General features: G+C 47.2%; 1 protein-coding gene across 1 annotated transcript in view; it reads left to right on the forward strand.

Moving 5' to 3' along the window:
• Positions 1–12,996, forward strand: part of LOC137306117 (uncharacterized) — a 44,542-nt gene that overhangs the window by 14,607 nt on the left and 16,939 nt on the right. Inside the window, exons 2-3 of the mRNA XM_067975178.1 lie at positions 870–1,253; positions 3,524–3,735. Coding sequence (XP_067831279.1) covers positions 950–1,253; positions 3,524–3,735 — 516 coding nt within the window. The 5' untranslated portion in view covers positions 870–949. The remainder of the gene's footprint in view (positions 1–869; positions 1,254–3,523; positions 3,736–12,996) is intronic.

A 12,996-nucleotide genomic window follows, 5' to 3' on the forward strand; every position in this document is an offset into this window, starting at 1 on the left:
GCCAGTTTTGTTCGGGGGCCGGAGTGAGACGGGGGTTGGGGGGTTCGGGAGAGGCGGGGGTTTGTTCGGGGGCGGGGGAGAGGCGGGGGTTTGTTCGGGGGCGGGGGAGAGGCGGGGGTTTGTTCGGGGGCGGGGAGAGGCGGGGGTTTGTTCGGGGGCGGGGGGAGAGGCGGGGGTTTGTTCGGGGGCGGGGGAGAGGCGGGGGGTTTGTTCGGGGGCGGGGAGAGGCGGGGGTTTGTTCGGGGGCGGGGGAGAGGCGGGGGTTTGTTCGGGGGCGGGGGAGAGGCGGGGGGTTTGTTCGGGGGCGGGGGAGAGGCGGGGGTTTGTTCGGGGGCGGGGGAGAGGCGGGGGGTTTGTTCGGGGGCGGGGGGAGAGGCGGGGGTTTGTTCGGGGGCGGGGGAGAGGCGGGGGTTTGTTCGGGGGCGGGGGGAGAGGCGGGGGTTTGTTCGGGGCGGGGGAGAGGGCGGGGGTTTGTTCGGGGGCGGGGGAGAGGCGGGGGTTTGTTCGGGGGAGAGGCGGGGGTTTGTTCGGGGGGCGGGGGGAGAGGCGGGGGTTTGTTCGGGGGCGGGGAGAGGCGGGGGTTTGTTCGGGGACGGAGAGGCACGCAGACAGGCGTGTGCACACACACCTCTTGTTGCTCATCAGTGATCGATGTAAACCTCGAGCCTGTACTATTGGAGCTGGTCATTCTTCCGATAGCTGCACACTGAGAAAGGACTGAAAGCTGCTCGGCTTCCCTATAGGGCCCAGGATGGTGGATGTAAAATCATGATGTCCCTGGAGAGTGCTGCTGGGATGGTGGGGGGGGGGGGGTGGGGAAGAGTGGGACACTTCAGCTCCTCGATCTGATCAATCTGTCTTCTCTCCAGGTTACACTTTATTCTCAGGACTGACGACTTGGGCACTTTGTAAAGGCGGCAAGTGTGGGGCAAGAGAACGCCGGGCACAAATGGAGACAGAGAATACGATGATCATCGAGCACCAGTACATGTGCTCGGAGTGCGGGCAGCTGTACAACACTTTGGAGGAAGTCCTGCTGCACCAGCAGACTCACGTGGGTCTCCATGTCTACATCTGCCCCGAGCTGGGAGAATCTGAGATCAAGGAGCTGGGACTGGCGCACAGCGTGTGCGAGACGGAGAATCGTTTCCAATGTTTGGAGTGCGGACAGCTGCTGAACACCGCCGAGGAGCTGCTGCAGCACCAGGGCATGCATGCCAAAGATGGGCTGGCCTGCGGCAAGCTGGAAATTGGCAAGTGGCGGTAGCCACATCAGCCTGGCAGAAAGCACCCACCATTACGAATGTTCGGAATGTAAGCAGGTCAGTGTTGGAGGGATTTCTGACCACTTGAACTGTGGAAGTAGCCTGCGGTAGAATTATGAAAATACAAGACCTGCAAATTAAAAGAAACAACAATTCTGGGCACCAAACTTTAGGAAGGGTGTCAAGGCCTTGGCGAAGGTGCAGAGGAGATTTACCGGGGATGAGGGACTTCAGTGACGCGGGGAAGCTGGGTTTATGGAATCATACAGGACAGAAGCAGGCCATTCGGCCATCGTGGTTGTGCTGACTCTTGAAAGAGCTATCCAATTAGTCCCACTCCCCTACTCTTACCCCATAACCCTACAATTTTTTCCCCTTCAAGTATTTATCCAATTTCCTTTTGAAGGTTCGTATTAAATCTGTTTCCACCACCCTTTCAGTCAGTGCATTCAGATCATCATAACTCACTATGTAAATTTTTTTTTCCTCATCTCACCTCTGGTTCTTTTGCCAATTACCTTAATCTGTGTCCTCTGGTTACCGAGCCTTCTGCCACTAGAAAAGTTTCTCCTTATTTACTCTAATGAGACCCTTTGTGATTTTGAACAACTCTATTAAATGCCCCTTAACCTACTCTGTCCTAAGGAGAACAACCCCAGCTTCTCCAGTCTCCACGTAACCAAAGTCCCTCATCCCTGGGACCATTCTAGTAAATGTCTGCACCCTCTGGAAGGCCTTGACATCCTTCCTAAAGTGCGATGCCCAGAATTGGCCACAATGCTCCAGCTGGGGCCTAATCGGTGAATTATAAAGGTTTAGCATAACTTCCTTGCTTTTGTCTCTATGCCTCTATCTGTAAAGCCAGGATCCCATATGCCTTTTGAACAACCTTCTCAACTTGTCCTGCCACCTTCAAAGATCTGTGTATGTGCAACCCCAGGTGTCTCTGTTTCTGCACCCCCTTTAAAATTGTACTATTTAGTTTATATTGCCTCTCCTCATCCTTCCCACCAAAATGAATCATTTCACACTTCTCTGCATTAAATTTCATCTGCCATGTGTCCGCCCATTTCACTGGTATGTCTCTGTCCTAACAAGTCTGTTATGTGGTACTTTATCAAAAGTCCATATACTACAACCACATTACCCTCATCAACCCTCTCTGTTACTTCATCAAAGAACTCAATCAAGTTAGTCAAACACGATTTTCCCTTAACAATTCCGTGTTGACTTTAATTTATTAACCCGTATTTTCCAAGTGCCAATTAATTTTGTCCCGGATTATTGTCTCAAAGTTTCCCCACCACTGTCGTTAGACTGACTGGCCTGTAATTGCCGGGTTTATCCCTCTCCCCTTTTTTGAACAGGGATGTAAAATTTTCAATCCTCCAGCACCGTCCCCATATCTAAGGAGGATTGGAAGATTGTGGCCAGAGCCTCCGCAATTTCCACCCTTACTTCCCTCAGTAACCTAGGATGCATCCCATCTGGACCAGGTGACTTTTCTACATTGAGTACTGCCAATCTTTTAAATATCTCCTCTTTATCTATTTTTATCCTATCCAATATCACTACCACCTCCTCCTTTACTGCTACAATGGCAGCATCCTCTTCTCTAGTGAAGACCGATGCGATGTATTCATTTAATACTTCAGCTGTGCCCCCTGCCTCCACAAGAAGATCTATTTTGTTCCTAATCAGTCCCACCCTTCCTTTGACTGCCCTTTCAATTCCTTTCAAAAACCTTAAAAACCCCAATCAAATCACCTCTTAACCATCTATATTCCAGCGAATACAAGCCTAGTTTATGTAATCTCTCCTCGTAATCTAATCCTTGGAGCCCTGGTAACAGTCTGGTGAATCTGCACTGCACTCCTTCCAAGGCCAATATATCCTTTCCAAGGTGCGGTGTCCAGAACACTACACAGTACTCCAGATGTGGTCCAACCAGGGCTGCAGCAAAACTTCCTCCCCTTTATATTCTAGCCCTCTGGTTATCAAGGCCAACATTCCATAAACCTTTTTGATTATTTTTTTTTTGTACCTGACCTCTACATTTTAGCGATCCATGTACATGGACCCTATAATCTCTTTGGACCTCCATGATTCCGAACTTTTCACCATTTACAAAATACTCGGATCAATCCTATTTTGGTCCAAAATTGATGACCTCACACTTACCTGGGTTGAAATCCATCTGCCACGGTTTTGCCCACTCAAATCTGTCAGTTTGTTATTTTTTGCTCCCGTTGTTTCAGTGGGGGAGCATTTGGGGCACAGCGATCATATCATCAGGTTTAGAATAGTTATGGAAAAGGACAAGGAGCAATCAAATGTGAAAATGCTCAACAGGAGGAGGGCAAATTTCAGTGAGTTAAAAAGGGATCTTGCCCAGGTGGATTGGAATCAAAAATTGGTGGATAAAACCGTACTTGAACAATGGGAGGCCCTCAAGGAAGAGTTGGATTGTGTACAAAGTACACACATTCCTACGAAGGAGAAAGGAAAGGCATGCAGAGCTAGAGCTCCCTGGATGACTAAAGATATAGACATTAAATGAAACAAAAAAGATGTCAGGTTCATAATTCAGTGGAGAACCAGACTGAATATGGAAAGTACAGAGGAGATCTAAAAAAGGGAATAAAAGGGGCAAAGAGAGAGTTTGAGAATAGATTAGCGGCTAACATAAAAGGGAACACAAAAATCTCTTATAAACATATAAATAGTAAAAGATTAGTCAAAGGAAGGGTGGGACCGATTAGGGACAAAAAAGGAGATCTTCTTGTGGAGGCAGAGAGCATGGCTGAAGTATTAAATGAATACTTCACATCGGTCTTCACTAGAGAAGAGGATGCTGCCATTGTAGCAGTAAAGGAGGAGGTAGTAGTGATATTGGAGAGGATAAAAATAGATAGAGGAGGCACTTAAAATTGGCAGTATTCAAAGTAGAAAAGTCACTCGGTCTAGATGGGATGCGTCCGAGGTTACTGAGGGAAGTAAGGGTGGAAATGACCACACTCTTCCAATCCTCCTTAGATATGGGGATGGGGCTGGAGCATTGCAAATGTTATGTCCCTGTTCAAAAAGAGAGAGGGGGATAGACCCGGCAGTTACAGGCCAGTCAGCCTAACGTCGATGGTGGGGAAACTTTGAGACAATAATCAGGGACAAAATGAATTGGCACTTGGAAAATACGGGTTAATAAATGAAAATCAGCATGGATTTGTTAAAGGAAAATCATGTTTGACTAACTTGAGTTCTTTGAAGTAACGGAGAAGGTTGAGGGTTTTTTTTATTCGTTCGTGGGATGTGGGCGTCGCTGGCAAGGCCGGCATTTATTGCCCATCCCTAATTGCCCTTGAGAAGGTGGTGGTGAGCCGCCGCCTTGAACCGCTGCAGTCCGTGTGGTGAAGGTTCTCCCACAGTGCTGTTAGGAAGGGAGTTCCAGGATTTTGACCCAGCGACCATGAAGGAATGGCGATATATTTCCAAGTCGGGATGGTGTGTGACTTGAAGGGGAACGTGCAGGTGGTGTTGTTTCCATGTGTCTGCTGCTCTTGTCCTTCTAGGTGGTAGAGGTCGCGGGTTTGGGAGGTGCTGTCGAAGAATCCTTGGCGAGTTGCTGCAGTGCATCCTATGGATGGTACACACTGCAGCCACGGTGCGCCGGTGGTGAAGGGAGTGAATGTTTAGGATGGTGGATGGGGTGCCAATCAAGCGGGCTGCTTTGTCCTGGATGGTGTCGAGCTTCTTGAGTGTTGTTGGAGCTGCACTCATCCAGGCAAGTAGAGGGTATCCAGTCACACTCCTGACTTGTGCCTCGTAGATGGTGGAAAGGCTTTGGGGAGTCAGGAGGTGAGTCACTCGCCGCAGAATACCCAACCTCTGACCTGCTCTTGTAGCCACTGTATTTATGTGGCTGGTCCAGTTGAGTTTCTGGTCAATGGTGACCCCCCAGGATGTCGGTGGGGGATTCGGCGATGGTAATGCCGTTGAATGTCAAGGGGAGGTGGTTAGACTCTCTTGTTGGAGATGGTCATTGCCTGGCATTTCTCTGGCACAAATGTTACTTGCCACTTATCAGCCCAAGCCTGGATGTTGTCCAGGTCTTGCTGTATGCGGGCACGGACTGCTTCATTATCTGAGGGGCTGCGAATGGAACTGAACACTGTGCAATCATCAGGAAACATCCCCATTTCTGACCTTATGATGGAGGGAAGGTCATTGATGAAGCAGCTGAAGATGGTTGGACCTAGGAAGCTGCCCTGAGGAACTCCTGAAGCAATGTTCTGGGGCTGAGATGATTGTCCTCCAACAACCACGACCATCTTCCTTTGTGCTAGGTATGACTCCAGCCACTGGAGAGTTTTCCCCCTGATTCCCATTGACTTCAATTTTACTAGGGCTCCTTGGTGGCGCACTCGGTCAAATGCTGCCTTGATGTCAAGGGCAGTCACTCTCACCTCACCTCTGGAATTCAGCTCTTTTGTCCATGTTTGGACCAAGGCTGTAATGAGGTGTGAAGCCGAGTGGTCCTGGCGGAACCCAAACTGAGCATCGGAGAGCAGGTTATTGGTGAGTAAGTGCTGCTTGATAGCACTGTCGACGACACCTTCCATCACTTTGCTGATGATTGAGAGTAGACTGATGGGGCGGTAATTGGCTGGATTGGATTTGTCCTGCTTTTTGTGGACAGGACATACCTGGGTAATTTTCCACATTAGAAAAGTCAGGTAGATGCCAGTGTTGTTGCTGTACTGGAACAGCTTGGCTAGAGGCACAGCTAGTTCTGGAGCACAAGTCTTCAGCACTACAGCTGGGATGTTGTCGGGACCCATAGCCTTTGCTGTATCCAGTGCACTCAGCCGTTTCTTGATATCACGTGGAGTGAATCGAATTGGCTGAAGACTGGCTTCTGTGATGGTGGGGATATCGGGAGGAGGCCGAGATGGATCATCCACTCGGCACTTCTGGCCGAAGATGGTTGCAAACGCTTCATCCTTGTCTTTTGCACTCACGTGCTGGACTCTGCCATCATTGTGGATGGGGATGTTTGCAGAGCCTCCTCCTCCCGTTAGTTGTTTAATTGTCCACCACCATTCACAACTGGATGTGGCAGGACTGCAGAGCTTTGTTCTGATCCGTTGGTTGTGGAATCGCTTAGCTCTGTCCTCGGCATGTTGCTTCCACTGTTTAGCATGCATGTAGTCCTGTGTTGTAGCTTCACCAGATTGGCACCTCATTTTTAGGTGCGCCTGGTGCTGCTTCAGGCATGCTCTTCTACACTCCTCATTGAACCAGGGTTGATCCCCTGGCTTGTTGGTAATGATAGTGAGGAATATGCCAGGCCATGAGGTTATAGATTGTGCTGGAATATAATTCTGCTGCTGCTGATGGCCCACAGCACCTCATGGATGCCCAGTTCTGAGCTGCTGGACCTGTTCTGAATCTATCCCATTTAGCATGGTGGTAGTGCCACACAACACGTTGGATAGTGTCCTCCGTGTAAAGAAGGGACTTCGTCTCCACAAGAGCTGTGCGGTGGTCACTTCTACCAATACTGTCATGGATCGATGCATCTGATTCAGGTAGATTGGTGAGGACGAGGTCAAGTGGGTTTTTCCTTCGTGTTGGTTCGCTCACTATCTGCTGCAGGCCCAGCCTGGCAGTTATGTCCTTCAGGGCTCGGTCAGTAGTGGTGCTACCGAGCCAGGAGATTTCATGGGGTCTGGAGTCAATGTTGAGGACTCTCAGGGCCACTGCTTCCTGACTGTATATCACTGTACCGCCACCTCTGGTGGGACAGGACATACCCAGGGATGGTGATGGAAGGTATGATTCTGTGAGTATGGCTATGTCAGGCTGTTGCTTGACTAGTCTGTGGGACAGCTCTCCCAACTTTGGCACAAGTCCCCAGATGTTAGTGAGGAGGACTTTGCAGGGTCGACTGGGCTTGGTTTGCCTTTGTCGTGTCCGGTGCCTAGTGGTCCGATGTCGGGTGGTCCGTCCAGTTTCATTCTTCTTGTGACTTTCTGTAGCAAGATTGTACAACTGAATGGCTTGCTAGGCCATTTCAGAGGGCGATTAAGAATCAACCACATTGCTGTGGGTCTGGAGTCACATATAGGCCCAGACCGAGTCAGGACGGCAGGTTTTCTTCCCTCAAGGACATTAGTGAACCAGATGGGTTTTTACTACAATCTGGTAGTTTGATGGTCACCATTATTGGCTAAGGGACAGAAAGCAGAGAGTAGTGGTGAACGGTTGTTTTTCAGACTGGAGGGAAGTGTTCCCCCGGGGTCCATATTAGGACCACTGCTCTTTTTGATTTAAATTAACGACCTAGACTTGGGTACAGAGGGTATAATTTCAAAGTTTGCCGATGACATGAAGCTCGTAAACAATGTGGAGGCTAATAACAGACTTCAGGGGGACAGAGACGGACTGGTGAGATGGGCAGACACGAGGCAGATGAAATTCAACACAGAGAAGTGCGAAGTGAATGAGGAGAGGCAATATAAACTAAATGGTACAATTTTAAAGGAAGTGCAGGAACAGGGACCTGGGGGTGTATGTATACAAATCTTTGAAGGTCGCAGGACAAGTTGAGAAGGCTGTTAATCATATGGGTTCCAGGGATTTAATAATAGACACCGTAAGAGATAGGAGCAGGAGTAGGCCATTTGGCCCTTCGAGCCTGCTCTGCCATTTAATGAGATCATGGCTGATCCTGACTTTTACCTCAGCTCCACTTTCCTGCCTTTTCCCCATATCCTTTGACTCCCTTGCTGATCAAAAATTTGTCTAACTCGGCCTTGAATGAATTCAATGACTCAGCCTCCACAGCTTTTTGGGCTAAAGAATTCCAAAGATTCACGACCCTCTGGGAGAAGAAATTCCTCCTCATTTCCATCTTAAACGGGCGACCCCTTATTCTGAGACTATGCCCCCTAGTTATACATTTCCCCCATGAGGGGTTGCATCTACCTTATCGAGTCCCCTCAGAATCTTCTGTGTTTCAATAAAATCTCCTCATTGGAGTTTAGAAGAATGAGAGTACAGACCCAACCTGTTCAATCATTGAGACAATAAGACAACCCTTCCATACCTGGAATCAACCGACTGAACCTTCTCTGAACTGCCTCAAGTGAAGTATATCCTTCCTTAAATAAGGGCACCAGAACTGTAGCATGACTTCCCTGCTTTTATACTCCCATCTCCCTAGAAATAAAGGCCAATATTCCATTTGCCTTCAGGATTACCTGCTGCACTTGTATGTTGACTTTTTGTGTTACATGTATGAGGACACCCTGTACCGCAGCATTTTGTAGTATTTTTCCATTCAAATATTTAGCTTTTTTATTTTTCCTCCCAAAGTGGATGACTTCACATTTTCCCACATTATATTCCATCTGCCAGAGGCACAGAGTACAAAAGCAAGGAAGTTATGCTGAACCTTTATAAAACACAGGTTAGGCCGCAGCTGGAGTATTGATAAATTCTGGGAACCACACTTTAGAAAGGATGTCGAGGCCTTAGAGCGGGTACAGAGGAGATTTACTACAATGGTACCAGGGATGAGGGACTTCAGTTATGTGGAGACTGGAGAAGCTGGGGTTGTTCTCCTTCGGACAGAGAAGGTTAAGGGGAGATTTGATAGAGGTGTTCAAAATCATGAAGTGTTTTGACAGAGTAAATAAGGAGAAACTGTTTCTAGTGGCGGAAGGGTTAAGAACCAGAGATCACAAATTTAAGGTGATTGGCAGAAGAGCCAGAGGCGAAATGAGGAATTTTTTTTTACGCAGCGAGTTGTGATGATCTGGAATGTGCTGCCTGAAAGGGCGGTGGAAGCAGATTCAATAATAACTTTCAAAAGGGAATTGGATAAATAGTTGAAGGGAAAAAAAATTACAGGGCTACAGGGAAAGAGCAGGGGAATGGGACTAATTGGATAGCTCTTTCAAAGAGGCAGTGTGGGCACGATGGGCCGAATGGCCACCTGCTGTGCTGTACCTACTATGCTACTATAATAGTTTTACGTTATCTCTCACCTCTTTTGAATGCCATGGCTGTTTTATTTGGTAAGTAGAGCTCTTGCTCTTTAGGGATAGATACTGGTCCTGTATTACGCTAATTCTTTTTTGAACACCTCCCATTGCTCACCTGTAACAGTTTTGACCAGTTTGCTGTCGTCAGTCTCCGTCTCGTCCCATTAAAGTTAGCCTTACCAAAATCTAGAATCTTTGTAACTGTTAGGTTTGAAAAGGAGAAACTTAACATTGAATTCAATCACATTATTATCTCCCATTAAAACAACTGATTTTGGTACAAGTCTCTCTAAACTTTGAATTAATACATTCTGCCACTTCGTTACTGCTATCAGGAGGCCTGTATACAACTCCCATTACTGTTTTAAGTCATCTTATTCCTCAATTATATCCAGTGTCTCCGCGATTGCTTTCCCTTCTCTATACGCTCTCTTACTAATGTTGTAATAGTATCTTTAATCAACAAGGCTACCCTTCCTCCTCTTCCAGTTTGCCTATCCTTTCTAAAGACCATATAACATGGAATATTTAACTCCCAATCATGATCAGCTTGCAGTCATGTCTCAGTAATGGCCAGAGGCGAAATGAGGAAACATTTTTTTACTCAGCGAGTTGTTATGATCTGGAATGCGCTGCCTGAAAGGGCGGTGGAAGCAGATTCAATAATAACTTTCAAAAGGGAATTGGATAAATACTTGAAGGGAAATAATTTTACAGGTCTATGGGGAAAGAGCAGGGGAGTGGGACTAATTGGATAGTCCTTTCAAAGAACCAACACAGGCACGATGGGCCGAATGGCCTTCTCTTGTGCTGTTCCTACCATGATGCTATGATTGGAAAATTGCCAATGTCATTCCCTTGTTTAAGAAGGTGCAAGAGATAAACTAGGAAATTATAGGCCTATTAGTCCAATGTCAGTTGTGGGGCAGTTACTAGAATCTGTTAGGGACAGAGTGACTGAGCATTTAGGCAAATTTGAGCTGATCAGAGAGTGGGCATGGATTTGTAAAGGGTAAGTCAGGTCTAATGAACCTAGTTGAATTTTTTCAGGAGGTAACTAAGGTGGTAGATGAGGGTGTGTCGATGGATGGTTTTTATACGGACTTCCAGAAGGCATTTGACAAGGATCCACATAAGAGATTGTTGCCACAATTGTACAGGGCTTTAGTGAGACCACACCTGGAGTACAATGTACAGTGTTGGTCTCCTTACCTAAGGAAGGATATACTTGCCTTAGAGGGGGTGCAATGAAGGTTCACTAGATTGATTCCTGGGATGAGAGGGTTGTCCTATGAGGAGAGATGGAGTCCGATGGACCTATAGTCTCTGGAGTTTAGAAGAATGAGAGGGGATTCTCATTGAAACACGATGGCCCAGAGATTACTCACCCAAGGACGCTGTTCCATAGATGCTGTTCCATAATGGCGTCCTCTCCGACCACCGGTGAATCCATGGAGTAAGTTCATGAATGCGCATTAAAACCAGGAAATTATGAACTTGCTCCCATTGGTTCACCGTCGATTTGACAGGCCCGAATTAAAGGGCCACCTTGGTGCACGCTCTCCCGCAGGCCCGGTGCAAACTCAGATCGGCAGATTGGTGAGGTCTGGAGTGCAGATTGGAGGATGTGGGATTTAGTGGTGCGCAACCTTCATTGTTTAAACATAATTCAACAGTTTGTAAACATAGGGATGGGACCTGCACCTGTGTTTTACGTGTGCGATGTCTGATCTGCGTTCAGACTCCATGCACACCCATATCTTATATTTAGCAAATAAGAGGTGCAGGCTGCCTTTAAGAGGTGTGAGCAACTGAGGCGCTACCTGGTCCTGAAGTCTGCTATTATCCCTTTTTTTAATCTTTAAACTAGGAGCTATCCGATTAGTACTGCTCCGGTGCTCTTTCCCCACACCCCTGCAAATATTTCCTTTTTAAGTATTTATCCAATTCCCTTTTGGAAGTTATTACTAAATCTTCTTTCACTACCCTTTCAGGCAGCGCATCTCAGATCCAGATCATAACTCGCTGAATAAAAAAATTTCTCCTAATATCCCTAGTTCTTTTGCCAATTCTTTTTTTTCCCGACTGAGCCCTCTCCCTGACTTATTATTTTGAAGTCCTGTTCTTTCCGCTAGGACTGTGGTCCCAGCCCGGTTCAGGTGCAGCCTGTCCCAATGGTACAGCTCCCTCCTGCCCCAGTGCCTGCCAGTGTCCCATAAAATGGAACCTCTCCTTCCCACACCACGCATTCACCTTCCCGATCTGTTCATCCCTGTGCAAATTAACAGGTGGCACGGATAGTAATCCTGAGATTACCACCTGTGAGGTTCTGCTTTTTAATTTAGCTTTTAATTCCTGATACTCCCTCAGCAGGACCTCCTCCCTTTTCTTCCCTATGTCACTGGTCCCGACATGGACCACGACAATTGGATCTTCAAAATCGTGAACGGTTTTGATAGAGTAAATAAGGAGAAAGTGTTTCCACTGGCAGGAGGGTCGGTAACCAGAGGACACGGCTTTAAAATAATTGGCAAAAGAACGAGGGATATCAGGAGAAATTTTTTTACTCAGCGAGTTGTTATGATCTGGATCTGAGATGCGCTGCCTGGAAGGGTAGTGAAAGCAGATTCAGTAGTAACTTTCAAAAGGGAATTGGATAAATACTTGACCAGGAAAAATTTGCAGGGGTGTGGGGAAAGAAGACAGGAGTAGCACTAATCGAATAGCCCCTGCAAAGAGCCGGCTCAGGCACGATGGGCCAAATGGCCGCCTTCTGTGCTGTATCATTCTATGATTCTATACTGACTGACCTGTTGGGTGTTTACAGCTGCTCCGGCTTTTGTTTTGGTACAATTATACATTCTGTCCTTTCAAAGTTATGTCTGACCAAAGCAATTTGAGTTGTATAACATGGGATTATAGTACTGATAGATACAGGTCTGTCACTGTAACACTAGTATAGTACTGGGAGATACAGGTCTGTCATTGTAACACTAGTATAGTACTGGGAGATACAGGTCTGTCACTGTAATGGGTATAGTACTGATAGATACAGGTCTGTCACTGTAACACTAGTATAGTACTGGGAGATACAGGTCTGTCACTGTAATGGGTATAGTACTGATAGATACAGGTCTGTCACTAACACTAGTATAGTACTGGGAGATACAGGTCTGTCACTAATGGGTATAGTACTGATAGATACAGGTCTGCCACTGTAATGGGTATAGTACTGCTGGGTGCAGGTCACTAATACTGGGGGGCTACATGTCTGTTTCTATAACACTGATACAGTACTGGTGGGTACTATAACACTGGGATACAGTACTGGTGGGTACTATAACACTGGGATACAGTACTGGTGGGTACTATAACACTGGGATACAGTACTGGTGGGTACTATAACACTGGGATACAGTACTGGTGGGTACTATAACACTGGGATACAGTACTGGTGGGTACTACAACACTGGGATACAGTACTGGTGGGTACTACAACACTGGGATACAGTACTGGTGGGTACTACAACACTGGGATTCAGTACTGGTGGGTACTACAACACTGGGATACAGTACTGGTGGGTACTACAACACTGGGATACAGTACTGGTGGGTACTACAACACTGGGATACAGTACTGGTGGGTACTACAACACTGGGATACAGTACTGGTGGGTACTACA

This window comes from Heptranchias perlo, chromosome 42, assembly GCF_035084215.1.
Source record: "Heptranchias perlo isolate sHepPer1 chromosome 42, sHepPer1.hap1, whole genome shotgun sequence".
NCBI lineage: Eukaryota > Metazoa > Chordata > Chondrichthyes > Hexanchiformes > Hexanchidae > Heptranchias > Heptranchias perlo.